This window comes from Magnolia sinica, chromosome 4 (genome assembly GCF_029962835.1).
Source record: "Magnolia sinica isolate HGM2019 chromosome 4, MsV1, whole genome shotgun sequence".
Taxonomy (NCBI): Eukaryota; Viridiplantae; Streptophyta; class Magnoliopsida; order Magnoliales; family Magnoliaceae; genus Magnolia; species Magnolia sinica.
Window position 1 is genome coordinate 106754813 of NC_080576.1, and position 22181 is coordinate 106776993.

The 22181-nt window shown below is 39.2% G+C and overlaps 1 protein-coding gene across 8 annotated transcripts; it reads left to right on the plus strand.

Moving 5' to 3' along the window:
* The first annotated feature begins 2273 nt into the window (after positions 1-2273).
* On the plus strand, positions 2274-21349 carry LOC131243681 (uncharacterized). 8 transcript variants are annotated; one of them, XM_058243189.1, is made up of 9 exons: positions 2274-2370; positions 3078-3219; positions 3345-3432; positions 8401-8487; positions 9229-9282; positions 9607-9791; positions 13269-13351; positions 14149-14249; positions 20815-21349. In XM_058243189.1, exons 2-9 carry the CDS (start codon positions 3191-3193, stop codon positions 21034-21036), a joined length of 849 nt encoding a protein of 282 aa, XP_058099172.1. In that variant the 5' UTR covers positions 2274-2370; positions 3078-3190; the 3' UTR covers positions 21037-21349. The 8 variants fall into 8 exon arrangements, with proteins under 8 accessions (XP_058099172.1, XP_058099173.1, XP_058099177.1 ...); XM_058243190.1 differs by having other exon boundaries at positions 2278-2370; positions 3123-3219; XM_058243194.1 differs by having other exon boundaries at positions 2285-2370; positions 3078-3175.
* The last annotated feature ends 832 nt before the right edge of the window (positions 21350-22181 follow it).

Consider the following 22181-nt stretch of genomic DNA (forward strand, 5'->3'; position numbering starts at 1 on the left):
TTTTGGCTTAGTCGAACACATTTACTTTCCATATTTTGTATATTTTGAAACAACAAATGTATATATTCAGCCCGATCACATACTCAGACTCCAGGGGTTGTGAAACGCTTTCATATTTAAATACATATGCTTCTGACTTCCGCTTGCTTGATTCAATTGTATCTGGAGCATGATATGTTGTTTTAATATAATCCTACTCATATTTAACTCACTAATATGGACGAAAATCTGAACATCATTATCCACGTTGCATAAGTGATATATTGAATCTCGGGAGTAGAGCTTTGCTCAACTCTCGAAATTCAGGGCGTTACACGAGCTCAGGCTTATCATAAAAGAGGAAAAATACATATGGAACTATACTTAGGATTGGACGGAAAGACGATCGGTCGTGCGAACCGCGCCCAGGTCCACCTTGTCTAGAAGAATCAAGCCTCTAATAGTTAGCAGGAGATTAGACATATGATGGGCTAGGAAATAAATTTGAAGCTCAGATCCCAATTGGGCCATTTCATCCGCCGAGTTGTTTCCTTTTCTTAGCACATAGTTGAATTTGAAGGACCCGAAAGACCTCAGCTTGCCAATTCTTTTCAACCAGTAATCCTAGCGCCAACTTAGATCAGATGATCCGTTGAGAAGAACCACCGTAGATTTTGAATCAGATTTGACTTCAACCAGCTGAATGCCAAACTCTAAGTAGAGGGCTATGACGTCATAGACGGCCCAAAGTTCTGCTTTAGTGTTAGAGCTTGGGCCGTAGCCTACCGAGAAAGCGAAGCAAAGCTCCCCATGATGATATCTACATATACCGCCTTCACCTTACACCTCGGATATTCCAAGGTGGACCCATCAATGTTGAGTTTTGCCCACCCTAGCCTAATCCATTTAACAATGGAGGAGGGAGGAGTAGTGGAAGGGTGGGGATGCCCAGCCAATCGAGCCCGTGAGGGGGAACTTGGATGCTATTCCTACCTTTAATTTTCTACAACGCATGCAAAACCATGTAAGAAAGCCTCTACTTCACCTTGACAATCATTGAAGCGATAGATGGGGTAGCCCCTTCAAACCTGGCTGAGTTACTGGACTCGGAGGGAAGAAATGGTAAACCAAAAGTGGTGGAGAAGAAGGCCCCAGGGCGAATATAGCCTCCCTCCCATGAATAAATGCAATCAAGGTACGGATGTGAATGGAACCACATGAATATTTTGAAGCTAGCTGGACTCTTTCTTCCTGGATGGCCACGTCGATTGAAATAACGTTTCTTCAGAAGTCACAAAAATTGAGATCTTTGGAAGCATTTGCTCATTGGAGTTCGTGTGGGATTCAGATTCAATGCGCCTACGTGTGCAAAATCCAGTCTGCTCATCCTGGGTCCCACCATTCAATGTACCAGTATACCCCACTGGATTTGCATACTGGTTTTCTTCCCTAATGTTATACTGACATCGTCATCCAAACCGTTCATATGACGGGGCCAACGATGGATGGACCTTTAACATAAAATCAATCATATTTGAATCCTAGTTGTTAGATCATGTTAGTGGAAGCATCCGCGACACATGAGTCTTTTTCGGAAGTGTGCCGGGTGCGTACGGAGGAATGCCTTTCGACTGTTCGCGCTTCCGTCTGAAGAGGCTGGCGGAAGCATCTCACGAGTGGCAAAATGGCACGTGCATGAGAGATCTGACTGTTCATCAGCTAGGCCCCACGGTGAATAGGCGCTGCAGTACAATAGAGGATTCTGGTCCAAGAGTACAGTGGGACCCACGATCCAGACGATTTTGATTGAGGCACGTTTTCCACGCATACAACTTCTAACTGAACGCGTATGAACGAGTACACTCCGCCAGAGTATCAAACAATCCTTCCCGCAATTTTATTACCCTTCCTGACGTCATTTTATCAAGCCCGGTATTGAGAGAGAGAGAGAACTGGCGCCCAGCTCTCCCAAGTTTATTTGGTTTCTTCAGCATTCCTCATTTTCATTTCTTCAAACATTTGGTGGTGCTAGTAACGCTTCCTTTCTTGCTCGAGTTCTCGCTATCTCTCGCACATCGAGTCCGACTCCGTAACGTTCCTCAGTTTCAGCAAGCATTTCTTCAAACACTTGGGTGTGTGCTATCAACGCTCCCTTTCTCAGTTACAGATATCTCCCATTTTTATAAGCAGAGATGAGGAATAATCACAAAGCCATGGTCCTAACACTCGCGGAAAGATGCAAGGCACCTCTCTCTTTCTCTCTCTCTCTCTTTCTCTCCATGTGTGTGTGTGTTATTTGAATTTGTATTGAGATGTTTGTACCTTGCAGAACATTTTGTCTGGTAACTGGCAAGGTCAGCTCAATACCATCAAGGCCGATGCCAAAGGAAGGTATGATGTTTTCAAACTGCATACCTTTCGAATTTTAAATGCATGTGAAAAGCACCGTTTTATAAAATTTATATATGTGCAGAGAACTATTACATTCCTCTGGTCCGAGTGGGGCACATCATTCGGTTGTCGGACATTTGATCAAAACTCTCATTTTGGATGGACCATTCCCTGAAAAATCTTTCATGTCTGAAGATCCTAACCATCTGATCTTTGGCCTATTTTCACGTTGCATTTGGACTGTTGCCGTAATCTCTTCTTCACTTTCTACTTGACGGTCATTGATTGACTAGGATTATCTCATCTGGGAGTCATTTTGGAGAATCTTCCATTCATGTGGGGCCCATCAGACCAAAGGACACAGACTGTGAGCCCAAGGCTTATACATGGTTACAGGCAGTGTATCTGATATTTTCCTAATTATACAGAGACATCAGTGGCAAGATATCTGTTGGCTGTGATAAGGAATAAAAAACATGGAGGGGGTATTATCAGGCCCAATTGACCATGTTTTCTCTTCAGGCCGGTATGCTGTCCAGGTGGGTCCCATCTCTCAGCAACCAAAATTGTTCAGCTGGTTGGCCTTGTCATTGACGGGCGATGAACAAAGAATCCCTTCCATCAAACAATCCCAGCCACTCAAGTGGATGACTTCTTCCCATTGCATATGGCTGCTGGCTATTTTAATACAAACCATCTTTTTGCAGGCAAAATGCTCGGATTTTCTGATGGTTTCGAGCATTTTTTTTCAGTGTTTTCCACTAAAGTCATGTCCCACTAGATTATTGGTCTAGATTGCTGTAAGGTAGGGCCCACTTGTATGGGTTGCAAGTCCGGACAAGAAAGCCGGTAGGCTGGGCATGTACACTTCACTAAACTATACAAAGTATTCGGTTCACATCGTGTCTTTTTAGTTGGAAGCTGTTGAACTGAATTTTCATTGATGAATTGTCTTCTTCTATTGTTTCTGGTAGCGAGGAGATTCATAGTTCAAGGGTTAAGTACTTGCTTAAGAGGGGGAAGCCATACATTTGGATACAAGAGGATGACTTGCACAACGTGGTATGAAATTTCATGCAATATGACCTTGTTAATTCCTTGTGATGTTTTATGATTTGATAATGCCATTGTTCTATTTCTCGGGAGTTTGTTCAGCTCATTGAGAATTGAGATCTCGTTACCTCTCAAAAAAAAAAAAAAAAAAAAAAAGCTGGGGGAAGAGAGAGCTGAAGAAGAAGCTAGTGTTTTACTATTAACTTTGATGTCTGAAATGTTAGACATGCCACATGCCTTGTATAGTCGATTCTATAGATAGATGATGTATAAGTAGAAGATTTTGTATTTATCGTTTTACTTTGTATGGTCGTTGTAAAACTCTATATATTAAACCCTTCAGGGTTGTCTCAAATACACAGAAAAGCAAAGGAGAATCATTTTTCCTCAAACCTTCATCGTTTTTGCTTTGTTTACATGAAATACTGAGGGTTTGAGTTCGAGTCAACTTACTATATAAGAAATATAATGTCCGAAATCAGGATCTTTTATAAGGATCAATAAGAAAAGGCTGGACTTGATTTGTTTCAAAAAATTTGGATGTCTTGATAATTTTCCTTAGCAATGGTTTTATGCTTGTTTAAAGCATATGAACTAATTAGTTTGTAGATTTCGAATGTGTTTGTTTTTCCATTTTATTATTATTATTATTTCCATTGTCAAACAAATGAGAAGTAGCATATGACCTAATTAGTTTGTAGATTTCGAATGTGTTTGTTTTTCCATTTTTTTATTATTATTATTTCCATTGTCAAACAAATGAGAAGTGGATTCATGCTCACTTAGTTGCATAGAGGGGGAGCAATTAAGGCGCATGAGTAAATATCAAGTCTCATACAGGCCTGTTTGGATTGTGGGAGAAGAAAAGAAGAAGAAGAAAAGTGTAATGACTATCCGATGGTGAATCCCCATGGATGCCATGAGCAGAAACATGCATTCCCATGATTCTAGTCCCAGGGGTCTTGTTTGGTTAGAAAGTGGAAATCTCATAGTCTTCTCACAATTTTAACCTTGTATGTTCTTCTGCCTGAATATTTTACCGCTATTTTCAATTTCGGTATTTGGTTTGCTATCCAAACAACAAAAAGGTCCAAAAAGTGAAAGCTTGAGTTTGCATTTCTTTTCCCACAACCAACTCTAGGATGTTGGAGCACCTTGGAAGCATCTATGTAACCGTAGGATGCTAGAAAAAAGCAAGGGTGAAAGGTCTGACTGGGGTCTTCAAAGCGGATAACTCTTTAAGTTCCAAATTTCTCACATGCAGTTTATAGACAACATGTTCATTTCATTTGATGCAAGTAGGAAATGGGTTTTGGGTTCAAAAAACTTATTAAGATGTTTTGAGGCAAGTTTAGGGCTAAAAGTGAGTTCGACTTGTTAAACTAACTAAATAGCGAGAAACAAAGAGATCTATATTAAGAGATGCACAAGATGCTTCATTGCTTACATTCACCACTCTAGACCAAATGACTGGAGCCCCTTTATATGTGTAGGAGGTACAACCCACTTTCCCACAAGTATCTAATGTGGTAGTGGGAACTAAACTCACAAGACAATAAACATAAAACACAACATAATAAAAGGTTGTGTTTGTATTCTCAACAGGGCTAAACAAGAGCTTGTTGGGTTGGAAAGGAGGAGGCAAGGGTGGAAGGTCTGATTGGGGACTTTAAAGTGGATGTCTCTGAGTTCCAAATTTCTCATATGTAGTTTTTGTTAGACCACATCGATTTTGTGTGATGCCAGAAGGGAGGGGTGTGAGGTCTAATCGAGTCACTAATTTGATTGTGGTGATGGGTGTAAGGCGCTTTCTTTTCTATCACCTTCTTTGGGTTACCTTTAATTCTGGTCACTGTTTGAGAGCTCATGGTGTGTGGTGATTGAAAGGGTTGAGCGGAGATTGTGGGCTTGGAAGGGGACATACTTATCTCTTGAGGGTGTATTACACTTCTTAAATCAGTGGTTAGCAACAATGCTGATTTATCATATGTCACTTCGATTCCTAACGAGTAGTAAATATATTGGAAAGACTGCACAGGGACCTGTTATGACAAGAACAAAGGACAATCAAATATCATTTGGTGAAGTGGAAAGAGCAAACCAATAAACTAGGGAGGAATATGTATAAAGTTGTTGCAAGGCATGAATCAAGCTCTTTTGGGGAAGTGGTTGTGGAGTTTGAAATGTGGTCTGAGGGAAGATGGGTGGTGCACCTCTAATACCTCAAGATACAAAACCTTAGGAGTTTCGAAAGCAACTTTAGGTGTGGCAGATCTTTTGGGACTAAGCACAGCTTTGAGCTTGGACATGGTAGAATGATAAGGTTTGGGGAGGATCGTTGATGTGAGGATTGCATGGAACTATGCTCAAATAACTTTACTGGTTAAATATGCGTAATGAGGCCAAAGTCATCAAGCTTTTATGATAGGGTTGGAGCTCATTAACCTTGAGAATAGATTCCATTCAGTCAAGGACCTCACAGTAGGAAAGAAGTAGATTTCATTTAGTCAGGGCCTCAACTCAGGATAAGAATTTGGAAGTGGGCTAAAGGTGGAAGTATTGTGTCAAATCCTTTTGTGTAAACATTAGAAGGGATGGAAGGAATGTGGTTTCAATGGCATGGCTATGAGTTGTGAAGGGCCCTACCAGTTAAGGTATTAAAAATGGTTACGTAGTGGCCATAACGGCCATTATGTGACGGTAACGGTGGTGCCCGTTATGGATACAGGCCGTAGCACCTGATTTGAAAAATGAAAAGGTTTGTAACAGCCGTAACAGGCCGATTGGGGCCAAAATGAGCCTGATATATTTTTCCCTTTAAAAAAATTTCAACCATTGTAGGGCCATAATGGCCATTACGGCCCTTATCGTAACGGTCATAAGGCCAGCCATTACAGCCACCGTTACCATTATTGAATATGTCTCTCATACTAGTTGCATTCGGATAGTTGGTTGGCTGGAATAAGCTGATCACCATTGGAACGACAACAGATCATAGTGAATTTTTGTTGTATATGTCTAATGGATGCAAAATGCTTGAACCACCGCTTCATCCACAACTAGTTTGTTACCACTATCGCAGATGGTGCTTCTATCAAGTTTGAATGGCATGGTCAATGTTGGCTTCGATCATAGCTTGTTTGAGGCGTGTTGGGGGCCCAAGAGGGAAAGGAGAAAGTGCTTTGGAATATATGCTTCTTAGCAGTTTTATGGGTGTCTAGAAAGAAAGAAGTAATAGGAACTTTAACGACAAGGTAGAATCCATAGTCGAAGTGATAGAGACAGTAAGGTCTATTTTAGGGTTGGGTGAGGTCACTTAAACAATTTTTGGGGCAAAGGTTTGATGGTCCCATATCGGCACTGTTATGGGGCTGAAACGGCCATAACAGGGCTCATTTTGAATATTTTTATCTTTAATTTTTCTCTTTTTTGTTGCGATCATTCTTTATTTCAACTTTTAAGGATCAAAATGCGAATTTGAGTAGATACCTACCCCCCCCGCCGCCCCCCCCCCTTAAAAATAAAAAAAAATAAAAAATAAAAATCTGGAATCCCCACATTTTTTAAAAAGAATTTTCCAGTAATTTTTTTAGATATTCTTCCCCCAAAACTTTTTTTTTTGCCATTACAAGGCGATTCGATTACATAATACCTTGCTTCCTCAGTATGTTTTATTCTTTGCTGATGTTTGGAGCTTAAAGATTCCTTCCACTAAAAAAATAGCATGAACCTTATATATATATATATATATATATATATATATTGTGGAAGAGGAAATGAGGTACCACTAAAAAAGAAGAAGAAGGAAATGAGGTACCACTATATAAACTCAGTCTTGTTGCCTCATCCTTGTCTAGGATGTCAATAAATCATTTGCTTTTCTACTCACATAATAAAACTATGTTTTATGGTAAAAACGAATAAAACAGTATGTTTCTTAGAAGCATCTATATAAAAAAGCAAATGAAAGTAATAATAAAATTAATACCGATAAAAAGTTGACTATATATTTCCATAATGGTAAATGCTATTGCGCCACTTTCAATGAAAGTGAAGTTAGCATGTTCCCAAAGCTTATAAATTACATGTGCGAAAGTCAATTATCAGTCTGGACTATTCATTTATTCCAAAGCAATATTGGCATTTGGCAGGCTATGGTTGAGAAATCACACTGATTGGATGATCCTAACCATCTGATGATAGCATAAAAATGGGCAGTAAAGATCAAGCAGAGAAAAGAACAGGTCTATCATCATCTTGATACATTCGAAAGACCCCATTGTGCATTGCTTATGATTCTAAAGAAGCACTTTGGTTAGGTGATGCTAATAATCTGATCTATGGCTTGTGAAAATTGGCAGTTGCGACAAAATGACAAACATTCGAAGGGACAGAATCATCTAACCAATTTGAGTTGCATCATGGCCTACCGATCAAGGTTTTCCATGATGGTAATGATGGCCGTAATGGCCACTGCCATTACCATTATGATACGGGCTGTAACAGCCTTTTTTTAGTGAAAAAAAATAATCTGTTTCAGGACCATTATGAGGCTGTTATGTGTCATTTTTTTGTAATGGCCGTTTCGGCACCGTAAAGCGTAATGGTTACAACCATAACTGCTATGGAACGGTTGTAAACCATTTTGGCATACATGCTACCAATAGTAGTCTGGAACAAATGAACGGTCGATTGATTGTCCCATGTCTCATTATAACCTTTGGGGACAATACTAACATCCCCAAAGGTGAGGACACTTGCATTTACTTAATGAAGTATAATTTCAAATGTTTTAGTCGTTTTGTTCTGTTGAAAGTCAAAATATCTAGCATCTAATATTCAATGAAATGAAAAAAGCTGGATGAGTGTGGCTCTTTATCAACCAATAAATTGACTAATCATCTAGCAGGAGAACAAATTTGGGTTATCAACCATTTTGCCATATATACCATTGACCTCTTTGTGTTTCTTTTGTAGAACACTATTTTGGATGAGCGTGGTTCTTTATCCGTGACCAACATCATGCCAGGTCCACTAATGAGCTTGCTGAGATCTATAAAAAAGGTGGTGCTTCTCTATATTCATATGACAATATCTTCAGACAATACCTTCTTTAGAATCTCTTGGGAATTTGAGTTATTAACAGGAACCTGCATGGCCTCTCTTTTTAGTTGGTTCATGGAGCTGTCATTTGGAAACGCTTCTCATTGTGAAATTTGTTTGTATCAGATTAGTTCTGTTTCAGTGGATTCATAGAAAATGTGCTCACTGCTTTTTGTCCTGTTTTGAAATTCTGCCAAATGTAGACAGGACAGCCCATCCACCATGAAATTCTTATATTGGAGCCATCTGGGAAATGGAGCTGAAAACATGGATGGGAAAGTGAGAGGCTCCCTCCCATCCACTTCTTAGTGAAAGGGACAAACAATATCCCATGCAAAATGTATATGGGTGGATCTGCACATCCTACAGTCCTCATTTTAGGGTACTGGGAAACCACCAAACAAGCCTTTTCATTTCTCCTCGTAATTCCTATAAAACTCATTACTACAATATCTGGATCCTCATGTCTTAAAAACTGGGGCACAAGGGCTGGTACCATTGTGAACATGTCCATTGTGTACATGATGGGACATGGTTTCACCAGTTAAGATTTATGTTTTACACAGAACAACTATGTATAAATTACAGCAACAGGTGAAATTATCGATGTGCAGAACGCCGATGCAGAAACATATATATGTTATTTACTAATTCCAGATATACTGTGCAGTGTATACACTAAAGTTGGTTTGCTTGCTGCAGTTACCAGCTCGGGTTGCTTTGGTGGGTGATGTTGTGCCTCTTAAAGATGAAAAGGTAAGTTCTCTATTCATTGTCCCAAAGACTCCTAGCACTTGTTTACTGCAACATGGTAAGAATTGATTTTCTCGTGTGCAAGCCTTATAGGGTTTTAAATTGAGCTGTTTGAAGCACCCCTACTTCAATCTTTTAGTCAGATGTCCTAATATATTGCTTTAGTATATACCTTGGGTGATTCAACTTTCAGTCCCAAAGCTTTGGAACTCCATCTGCATATCAATATGCTTAGTTAGCCTTTTTTTTTTTTTTTAAAAAAAAAAATACAGTTTCCGATGCTTTGTAAATGTTCTTGATGAAGTTACTTTTCTGGTCTCTCAACAGGTGAAATCTGCTGCAGAAATTCTAAGAGAAACCATATTGTCAGAACGAAATGCAGTTAGTCGAGCCAGTTATTCAGTTTCTGGTATATTAAGTTCTTCCAGTATCAGTTGTAATTCTAGAAGTGAAAATCTCCAGGAGGTACTGGAAGAAAGTGATACCTACGGAATTTATAAGTTTAATATTAGGTAGGAAAGCTTCATTTGTGCCCTTTCACAACTCAGTTATCTTACTTCATCTATTCCAGCATGAACTATTTGACAACAATTGGCTGGTGTGTCTGCGCCTGATTTTTTTTTTTTGGTCGAAAGAAGACAGTTTTCTTTGTTTTCTTCTTAATCATTTGAGATGGATTCAGTGCAGCTAGACTTTCACTCATCAGTGATACGTTGATGGAATCTATGACTGCCTAGTCATACTATGCTGGAGATAGTATTGTCTTTTGCATTAATTAGCAGAATATGGCATCAATGACATACTAGGTGACAGAAGTAGCTGCAACTATTATGCATTAATTAGCAGAATATAGCATCAATGACATACTTGGTGACAGAAGTAGCTGCAACTATTATCTTATAAGCTTGTCTTTGTAATCTAAAGATTGCTGCATGCAAGGATCAAACCTGAGTGTCAAAGTTTGGTTTGCTTTGTGATGTGAGCTAGGATCAAGAATACCCCTATATTCGCACAAGATTGGAGCATACAAGCTGAAGATGCTCAAGAGTACTTTTTGAAGCATCTTGGTGTTGGTTCCATCCCAATTGCCAAGGAACCTTTTTTCTTAAGATGACAAAATCTTATTAGAAACGAAAACAGACTTAAAAAACGGTTTTTTTTTTTTTATTTTGGTTTGACGGAATAGTAAATTTTATTAGGAAAAAAGGAACAAGCTCTCCATTAAGGCAGTTGATAGCATTGTTCAAAGTAGCTATGATAATATCCCGATTTTATCCATATCTCCATAAAGGCAGTTGATAGCATTGTTCGGAGTATCTCTGATATTATGATAATATCCCCGATTTTATCCATTTCTCTAGCTTGACGATACTGATAACACTGGTAGTATCAGAAATTCCAAGTATTGACGATACGTCGTTAAGTATCGCCGATGTATCGATATCACCAATGTATTGCCAATATTTTCGACTGTGTAAATTCCAAGTGTCACTTATATCGCCAGTGTATCGATATCACCAATTTATTGCCAATATTTTTTACCATGTAAATTCCAGGTGTCATTTCTATCGCAAATGCATCAGCGATATTCAATAATATTGCCAATGTATCGATATTGCCAAGAATTTGTTTATTAAGAAATGTTTAGAAGGACGGATGGATGGATGGGATGGTGGGATAGATAGATGGGATGGATGGACGGATGTTTGGATGGATAGATGAGATGGATGTTTGCATGATTGAATGGGATGGATGGATGGATGGGATGATTGGATGGATGGATGGATTGATAGTTGGATGGTTGGATCAAGTGTTTAAATTATTGGCGATATTATCGAATTATTGCCGATAATATTGATATCGCTAGGTAACCGAAAAACTATAACCCTTTTTTTCGTCGCTCTTCCGGATATCGTCGATTTCTTGCCGATATTTTCATTTTGTTGACATTTCCTAAATAATCGGCGATAATTCCTTGTTCCCACCAACCACAGGTGGGAGCTGTAGCCAGCTACCTCCATTTTCTTCCAATAAAAGGTCGACATTTTTGGCGATAACAAAAAAGAAGAAGAAAATACTTGTTTTTTCTCTCAGATTTGTTTGAGGAAGAAGATTTCAATGGCCAACAATCGTTGGATTACAGATTGACCACCGTTCTTCAAAAGGTACGAATCAAACCCTAAAAAATTTAGACTTTCCGTCGAAAAATCCTCCAATGGCGACTTCTCCAGTGTTGCCAGCCTTGGAACGTGTTGTTAGGGTTACGAAATTTCAGGGATATGTTTTTTTGGGAGAATTTCGAATTTTAGGGTAGGGAGAGGGATTTTTTTTGGGGTTACAGATGGAGAGCGACTTTCCGTTTTCGTTTTTAACCCTTATCAAGGGATCGGAGGACGTTGATTTCTTGCGGAAGCCTTTCGCAGTGAGTTCCTGTGCTGGGAACCTAGGTGAGGGCCACTGATGTTTGTGAGAAATCCACCTTGTCCATCCGTTTTGTGAGTTCATTTTCGGACATGAGGCAAAAAATGAGCCGGATCCAATACTCAAGTGGGCCAAAAACATGAGGATTGAACGTCCGCAGTTGAAATATTCGTGGGGCTACAGAAGTTTTGAATCATGCTAATATTTGTGTTTTCAATTCATCCCAGTAGGCCGACGTTATGCATGGATGTATAATGTATGAATGCATTAGATATATGTGTTTGCTTGTTAATTGGTTTAATGAGATTTAGGTGATTGTTGTGTTACTATTGGAATAATTTCTTACTACAACACATACTTTTAGGCCCCACAAACAGAAACTTATTATGTATGCATTCTTTTTTAGGAGTTTTTAATTCCTAAATATGCGAACATGTGTATTTTAGCATCTCCTGAAGTTTCACTGAAAATTTTCATCGTTTCCCCATGTTTCCCCAAATTTCAGGAAATCGACGATATTCTTTGCGATATTGATATTGTTTCCATATCCTTGACTAGTGAAACTTGTAGCGATACTAATTCTTAACAGCTGCCAATTGCAAGAGAATTCTTGGACACACGTTCCTTGGCCATGTTATCAGCCCTAAAATTGGCATCTCTTGGATAACCCAAAAACTAGCGTACCCAATGCTAGACTAACAATGAAATATCTTTTTTCCAAGGCAACTTGAAAGATGCGGAGGCCTAGGAGGTAGCAGATCTAGAATTCTCTTCCACAATAAGATGCCCCAAGAACAATTCCCAAACTAACTTGATACCCACAAGAATGGTTACAGGTTTGACAATATTGGAACCCTCGATGCCGGTTGGGCCTGAAGGGAAAAAAAAACATTTTGATCCTCCCATGTTTGCTCCAAACAACCCAGTCAATACCTGACTATCCTGGATTACTGAGAGAACGCCCATTGGTGTTCAACTTCCCCTAGTTGCTTGACAGTGGCTGCCACACAGATTCGTCGTTGGGCTTTCTACTTGTTCATTTAAGAGTCTTGAGCCACTTCATTGAGAGATTCGAAGGAGAGACACTGCTAATTCTTTGTTCGTAAGCCCCCGAGAGGCCAAGTATAATTTGACTCAAAAAATTGTTCCTAGGCTGAGAGACACCCAAAAAAATTTCTTCTATTTTGTTCTTCCTAGACACTCAGCATCTGAGTTCTAAATGTTGATTGGTAGTACAACAGCTCCTGACACCTTGCTGATTGCAAAATTATATAGCCAAGATAGACTGTAGTTATGAGGCTTATCTAGTTACATCCTCAGATGAAGGAAAACAACGCATTAGCAGGACTTGTAAGTCACTGATATTCTTGTCTAATCACTATACTGGGATGAAGAGTCTACGGAAATATTATCAAGTCACTGATATTCTCCTTTCTGCCATCTTTTTTGTTCTTCTTTTCTTTTTTTATTTCTCTTTAAAAAAAAATGCTTTTTCAATGCCTTAACTTTATTAACAATTATGGGATGTTTACTAGAACTCCAACTGACTCCAGAAATCTTCTGTACAGATCATGCACCTACATTGATGGTAGTGGATGCACACATGATGTGGATCCAGGCGATTTTGAACTTTCTAAATCAGATCTATTATGTAAGACCATAATGACCAAGGTTTAAAGTATTATTCACAACCATTATGTAGCACCTGGTAGTACTGATATTGTCCATGAATGATATGGCTGCATCGGTCCATACCGGTTCCAAATATTCCAATACAGGGCGATACGGGGACATGTTGGTGGTGAATGATACGATACCCGCTACACCAAGTTTAAAACTTGATAATGACAGTTGCATTTAACAGAAGAGGTATTATTACCACTCGTGAGCATGGATAAAACACTTGGCGACTCGGACAAACTCTCCGCTTTCTAGTTGAATCGCGACTTGGTCAAATTGGGGGCGAATTGTCTCAGTGAGTCATGGTGTCAAACCAGATCGGGTCTGACCAAGTCCGAGTTGACTTAGACAAGTCATGTGGATTTATCCGAGTCTTAAAACCATGCTTATGGGAGTATTTGAATACTACGGTTCCCATAGGTTCCGATGAGACATGTGGGCACGAGATATGGACCATTCATAAGCTTGGTCCCATTGTGGTCTGAAGATCAGGCTAGTTTGGTCATCAGGTGGGCCACACATGCATGAAAAAAATGCTGTTGGAAAGGATTGCCCAAGGGCCCACATTCACATAAGCCTGCCTGATGATAGGACTAGCCTATTTTCAAGTCCCATGAATAGTGGGACCTACATGATGAATGCCCTGGATCTCTCAGGTATGTCGTGTGTTAGGAGGCTGAGATTGAACATCCCACTATAGAGATGATGAGGACATTCCAAGATGGAAGTGGCCAAAATTGGTCCTGATGTGTTCCAACTTCTGTGCAGCACCATTTTCTGAAAAGCTAATTGACGGGATCAATCAAAGTCAGGCAAGGCGCAGAGCACTGATGCTTTTCTGTTTTGTATACTTAAACACAAATGCCCGAGTAAGTAACAATGCCTTATTGTATTTTTAGAGACTTTCTATTAACATTTACATTTACTGAGAATAGGCTGAAAAGCTATCAAAACAGTTTTCTGGAATTGCCATTTTTGTTACCTATGTTTTTAGTAGTTTAAAATTTTAAAAATCAGGTATGATTAAACAGACCGCCTTTAACATCCACATATCTTTCCTTTCAACTTCTTCCATTTGGAAAATTGCAAAAAGTAGATTCATGCTATAGATAACTTGTATTGAGGATTTGCTAAAATTTCAAGTGGTATGAAGGAACCAGAAAATTTGAATTTTTACGTAATCAATTGGTGTAGACCATTGGTGAGGCAAAGAAATGCTTAAAACTTATGACCCTTTAGTGAGAGAGTTGATACATGCGCACAAGCAGTGTTGTTGAAAAAAGTGTGGAAAAAAGAAAACAGGGAATTTGGGGAAACGGGAAACAAATAGTGATATGATACTCTCCCTTGTAATCCTTATCAAGAAGTCATAACTAGGAGGAATTATACGATCCTGATTCATTAGAATGTCAACTGTACTAATGGGACCAACAGCTGAAATCAAGACTGTTGATCTGATGAGCACCACCACGGGTGGGAAATGCCTGGAAGACCTCCCAGATTGGAATATCCTAACCCTTAGTTTAGTGACCAGCAAATAGATGGCCAAGGAAGAGATACAGCAACAGGCTGGAAAGCATACCAAATATTGGGATATGTATCATCTTCCAATCTGAAAGGCTTTTGGGACATTGACATCCACGGTGGAGCCCATTAGATCAATGGATTTGGATCAACAAACATGGGCTCCACTTGATAATCACTGGACATTGGGGTACACATCCCCACAGCTGAACTTTTTTCCTATTTTCAAGAACAGTGCTCCACAACTAGACTCACTAGTCACGAGTAAAAAATAGTAAAACTCATAGTTCTAAATGTCGATATCGGTCGGCGTATCAGCCCAGCAGAAAAATGATACGATACGGCGCCGCGTATCGGTATCGGGGTCGTATCGGCCCGTATCGGTCAGAATTTTTTTTTTAAATAAAGGAAAAATATTAGAAAATTAGGGGGAAAATGAGATTTCCAAGAATCTATACCTTTTTTTTTGTGTGTTTTGACCATGTATTCAGTGGTGTGTCAGACCATTCTTGGATGAGAATGTTGTCTGTCTGTTTAATTTGTTGAAGGTCAACTAAATAGGCCCTAATCAAACACAAATCAAGCATGATTTGGTGAACTAGGGCCCATTACATGGAAATACAATTAAAAATAGAAGAAGATGAAAATATAAAAAAGAAAGTGAAGGTTTACCGTTCTTTCCGATTTTTCCCATGATGGTCTACTTCGCTTTGATTTGTCAAATCCATTCAAATCATTTGTTTTGATCTCAAAATAGGTCTAGATCTAGCTTAAAATGAGGTTTTAAGCTTCTTCTATGGTTTAAATGAAAAAAAGAAGAGGACACGAGTGAAATTTTGAAAAGATTTTTTTATTTTTTTTTTCAAAATTGGGCTTTTATGGGCGTATCAGTTTATACCGGCTGGTACGGCTGTACTGGCTTCAAATCGGTGCCGATATGGCCCATATCAGCCGATACGGGCCAATTTTATCGTATTAGGCTGATATGACCCCGTATTGCGTATCGTCTCATGCCGATACAGATACGATATGGCCGTATCGGCTGATACAATACCGATTTTCATATCCATGGTAAAACTACATAGAAACAACTAACAACCAATGCAACTCAAGCCTCAGTAATAATGTCTTACAAACAGGCATTCTAACACACTGTAAATATTACACATGGATATAGTTTATGTTAGCTTGCCTAAGATGTCCTGCAACTAGTTTCTCCCGACAGATTTGGCAAATATGTCAAACTGGTTGGCCTTTACTTCTGGAGCCAATTTTTCTTTCATTACCATCTTCTCTCTCGCAAAGTGATGGTTGACTTAAATGTGCTTCATCATTTGATGTAACTCTTGATTAGAGGAAACATGTATGATTGCTTGGCAGTTACACATCCATTGGAAAATGAACCCCAACAGTCAGTCGGGTTTCAGTCACCAAATGAAGTATCAGTCATGGCTTTGCAATTCCCACCTCAGCCTTTGTTTGACTTTAACATCACAATTTAGTGACTAGATTGCTGAGTTTAACTTGGTATGGTCAGTCGAATCTTATATAAGATTTGGTCCTCTACCTTAATTAGAGAGCTCTAATTGATTATGATATGTGTGTGTGTGTGTGTGTGTGTTGCCAAATTTGTTTTTGTTATAAAATTTATATTTCAATTTATTTATTTAACAATGTGTTTCATAATTTGAGCTTTGCTAAGAGCACACGAGTTTGCAATGAAGCTCGTGTATATGCGTGTATATGCAACATGTGCTAGCATGGCACACAGATGTGAGACCCAACCCATCCAAGGGCCCAACTTCCAACCTTGTACATGTTTTCCCAGGAATACATCTGGTCTACTTAGCATGTGGACCCCAATATTGGAAATAAATGGAAGGGTTAGAAAACTTTAGCCAAAATTTTCAGAGTCGTATATATGTTTTGCAAACTATGGCCCACCAGACCAGTGGATCAACCAAATTCCTGGGCTAGGGCATCAATATAGTGTGTGGACGGATTGAGAAAGGAGGAAAGAAAAGAAAAGGAGAAGGAAGAGAAAATGAGATTTTGAGTAACGATTAGGGTTCACATGTCCCCACCTCTCTCAAGTCTATTAAAATGGGCCATATAACAGCCTGCATTCATATTCGATGACCCTCCCACTCAAGCTAGAGCATATATATCATGAATGCCCGGGTTGATAAAAAGATGATCCAATTGAGTACAACACAGAGTTTCTATAAATATATTTGGTAGTTGATCTTGGGACTTAACAAATCACATACAAATTTCCCTAGCTATAACTTTCTCGTAGATGAAGTGGCAATCAACTTCATGTAATTGGTCCTCCCATGATAGACAGGGTTGTTAGCAATATAAGAGGCTGCTTGATTCACTATAGCTTCATAGAAACCTCAACTATAAATCCAAGTTCACCCATTAATGTTTTTAGCCAAATAAGCTCACATGTTGCATGGGTCATTGCTCTGTATTCCATCTTAGCACTTGAATAAGCCACAACACTCTGCTTTTTTACTCTTCCATGTAAACCTACAAAAGTACAGTAGCCAGATGTTGATCACCTATCAAATGGAGAACCAGCCCAATTTGTATCAGAATATCCTTCCACCCAAAGATGATCATTTCACTTGCAACGGATACCACAATTAGGAGGTCCCTTTAAATACCCGAGGATACAAAGCACGTCTTCCATTGAGAAATCTAGAGAGCCTGCATAAACAGACTAACCACTCTGGCAGGATCTGTAATATCATGTTGGGTAATTGTTGGATAAATTAATCTTTCCGCCAGCGACAATATCTTCCTACATCACCAATTAATTCACCCAAATTTACACCAAGTTTTTATTTTATTTTATTTTATTTTATTTTTTATTTTTATTTTTATTTTTGTATCTATGGGATTTTCGATAGCCTTGACTCTCAGAAGACCCATCCATCTAGTAAATACACCACATATTTTCGTTGTGACAAGTTAACGTCCGCCTTGGACCTGGCCACCTTAATGCCCAAGAAATATCCAAGACGGCTCAAGTCCTTCACATAGAAATGTTACTATAAGAATTTCTTCAACATTGTCAACACTTGTTCTGTGACTGCCTATGACAATGATGTCGTTTGCATATAAAAACAACACAATAGTGCTTGTCTCACTTTGCCGAACAAAATCAAAATGATTGGCTTGGCTACGTTTCATCTCGGACTCTAATACTACTTTACTAAACTTGTCAAACCAAGCTCTCGGAGACTGTTTCTACCTATAGGATAATTTCTTGAGACGGCATATTTTATCCGACTCCCCTTGAGTAACAAACCTAGGTGGTTGCTCCATGTATACTTCTTCAACGTAATCTCCATGAAGAAAAACATTCTTTACATCAAGTTGATATAATGCTATTGAGTTTTACAAAGCCTACATCTTTCCACTGTGCGCATGGATCTTCAATTTCGACAAGTAGGAACCATGTTTGGTAATCCAAACCATTGGTCTATTACTCTCCACTGTGGATGGCCTTTGTCCTAAAAATCTCAATGGGACTAATTCTTCTGATTTGTGGCTAAAGATGGATGATTTGGAAGGGGAATGCCATAACATTCCACATGCAACTGAAGGAAGTCCCAAGGTTGGTCTTTAGGATCTTTCGACCTAGGAGATTTTGGGGCATGGTCCATCAAAGGTGTGATGCAACCATTGTTTGAATTATCTCCGATATTATCGAAATATCTCCAGCTTGGCGATACCGATAACACCGGTAGTATTAGAAATTCCAAGCATCAACAATGTATTGCCAAGTACTGCCAACGTATCGATATTGCCAATATTTTCAATTGTATAAATTTCAGGTGCTGCTTGTATTGCCAATATATTGATGTCGCCGATGTATCACCAATATTTTCGACTGTGTAAATTCTAGGTGACGCCTATATCACAAGTGTATCAACAATATTTCAATAATATCGCCAACGTAGAGATATCACAGAAAGTTCGTTTATTAAAAAATTTATATTTCAAAATTTTTTATGAGCGCGTTGTTGTTTGCAGTTTTCAATTTGTCATTGCTAATATTGATAATATCTCAATATTATCATTATCGCAGCATGCGCGATGTCAAGACCACAATCTTTTGTTTCACTTCCTGTTGTTGATGATTTCTTGGCAAAATATCTGAGTTATTGATATTCTGCAATATTGATGGATGTTTGGATGGATGATTGGATGGTTAAATGGTACGAATGGGATGGTTAAACTATTTCTTATGACAACACATGCTTTTAAGCCCCCATTAAATGGATACTTTTGTGTATACATTCTTTTTGCAATTTTTTTATTCCTAAATATGCAAATATGTATATTTTAGCATCTCCTAAACTTTCACTGAAAATTCTACTGTTTTTCTCATATTTTCTTGCATTTCTGGTTATCAGCGATATTATCGGTGATATCGATATTGTTTCCGTATCCTTGACCAACGAAACTTGTAGCGATACTGAAACTTCAAACACTGGATGCAACAGACCAATTGTTTGGGTTACTGAACCGTAGGCCTCTGTTTTCAGATATCAGAAATGAAAACCCATGTATACTGTGCAAGGAATTGGGCCACATCTCTTTGCCGCCAACTACTTGAGCATGTCCTTTCTACCTCGTTTGATGGTGGCACCAGTGTCCCTGAGTGCCAACTTGGGTGCCTGTGTCTGTTACCTGATGCGAGGGTACTCCATGTGCGCATGTGCCTCATGCTTAGCAATCTGTCTAGCATCTGCCCTTACATAACAGATCTTTGTTTGCATGCCTTTCTTTTTTTTTCTTTCTTTTTTTGGTTGGTGCTTGTATTAGTTAGGCTGAGGGCTACCACCAGGTGGGACCATGTTGATACATGGATGTTGTCATTTTCAGCTACTTCTATTGTGACTCCAGAGCCGAAGTAATACAGGAAGGCTGACATTCGTTGGTCAGCTGATTGTGTAAGCGCCCATTTGGACGCACCTTCAAAAGGGGCATTTGATGTTGCAATACCTTTTTGAGCCAAAACCTCAGTCTGTGTTGTGTGTTTGTACTTCATATGCACTTTCACAACTGTCTCATTGCCCACTCATCAAGATAGAAGCTAAAAAGATCACTTTCCAAAACCAATCTGACTGGTTTTTGGTGAGTTGACTGATTTGTCTATTCGAAGTTGCAGGAAAATCCCAACCCTTTTTGGGAGTTCTCTAAATGGGCCCTAAAATCTTTTACTATGCCGACATGCTGTGAGAAGTAGTAAGATGGTGGTGATGGTGTTTTGATGTGTGTTTTATATAATTGTTTTAGTACCTGACTTGTTATGAACTTGCAATAATATCATTAGTTCATGTTATGAACTGTTTTGATTGGCAGGAGTGTAATGCCTAAATCAATTTCTTCTTCTTCTTCTTTTTTTTTTTTCCATAAAGGTAACCATCTTTCTCCAAGTGGAGCTAAACTAAGCACAGGCGTCTGCAATCCAGCTCATGTGCATGGCACATAGGTGCAAGATCCAACCCATCCAAAGGTCCAACCCTGTACATGTTTTCCCAGGAATACATCTGGTCCACTCAGCATGTGGACCCCAATATCAGAAACAAATGGAAGGTTTAGAAAACTTTAGCCAAGTTTTTCAGAGCTTCACATCTGTTTTGCGAACTGGGGCCGACCTAACCAGTGGATCAACCTGATTCTTGGGTAGGGCATTAATATAATGGTTCTGTTCTAATGGATGGATTGGATCGGACCTATCACGCCATGCTGGCACATGTGTAGCACGTACATAAGCTTTATTTTACTGCACACATTTGGGTTTACCAAAGCTCCTCTAATCGAATTGTTGACTACCAGCATTGAACTCTTCTTCTCCAAACTCAATGCTAAATGTTTGTGCATGTGAAGGATGCATTTATGGTCTCGGTGGACCGGAAAGGATTTGATGTCCTTGGCAAGGTCTCTGGTCAGATCAACAAAGACGGTTTCAGTCAGTACGAATGGAAGGAGTTCAGATTCACTCTCAAAGAAGAGGCCCGTGACATCGAAGCCTTCTGCCGGCAACTGGTTGAAATGGAAGAGGAGGCTCTCAAGAATGTCTCCAGTTACAGTGGCCTGGGGTTGGTTTGAATCTCACAATCAACTGAGCCAGGCAGCAGCCACAGATCTTGCAGCCCGGGGCGTTTGAATCTCACAATCAACTGAGCCAGGCGGCAGCCAGATAAGATCTTTTGTTGGTGGTTTTGATTCTAGTTTGGTGATAGGATTGTTGGCTCAGGCCTTTTGCATTTTGTGTAGTTTGATATTAACATTTACCTGTGTTCCTTCGTTCCGATTCAGAAGATTTTATCATTTGAGAGGAATTAGGTGTGGTGTGCTTGGTATATACCTTTATGTTTGTTACATGCGCTTTGAGGATGCAAATTTGGAAAATATTATCACAGAGTTGTATGAATTCGATCCAGCAGATGTGTGGTGATGCATCTGGACACACCCCACATATCTGCTCTTGGTTCCATAAAAAGCTCATCAGCTCCACACTAGTGTAATTTTAGGCCACATGTTCCATGCACGTTGGGGGAAGAAGCACACATTCTACTGAAATTTTCAATCCCATTGTTAATAAGTATAGCACCTGCCATGGACATGGAGAGAGGAGGGATGGGAGGGAAAGGCTCAGGCTACAGGCATGCACGCAGAAAGGTATAGCCTACCTGTGAGATGAGAGCCTGTGCAGTCTAGTCTACATGTAGAGAGAGAGAGAGAGAGAGAGAGAGAGAGAGAGAGAGAGACTGTAGGATGAGATGGGAGATTCAAAGACTGAGCCATACATGCAGGCTACATGTGCATGTGCAGACAATCCATGTTCCATTAGTAAGTGTAGTAGTGAGCTTTATGATGCTTTATGTTCCATTAGTAAGTGTAGCACTGTGCTTCATGATGCATGGGGTTAAAAATATAAGCCATGAAAACATTGGACGGCCCTCAAAAGTTCCTAAATAGCTTTATTTAACAAGACATCTGAAGTCTGCCGTTAAGTAGAGGGAATTGACAGTAAATGAAATGGCATTTGAGGTGTGTTTGGGACGGGTTTGGATGGAGTAAATGGAGTGGAGTGAATTGACAATAAATGAATGTAAATGACATTTGAGGTATGTTTGGATGAGAGTATTTGAAATCATTTATTTTTTACTAAATTATATATTTTAATAGGTTTATTATAATCACTAATTTAGCATGTCATATATGCTCCATTGAATATATTGAAAAATTGT

Excerpts from the sequence above, each read along its gene's own strand:
- LOC131243681 (XM_058243187.1), top strand. The coding sequence starts at position 2,878 with ATGTTTTCTCTTCAGGCCGGTATGCTGTCCAG. Across the intron at positions 3,433-8,400 it reads AGGATGACTTGCACAACGTG|AACACTATTTTGGATGAGCG; the intron begins GTATGAAATTTC and ends TTTCTTTTGTAG. Across the intron at positions 8,488-9,228 it reads TGCTGAGATCTATAAAAAAG|TTACCAGCTCGGGTTGCTTT; the intron begins GTGGTGCTTCTC and ends TGCTTGCTGCAG.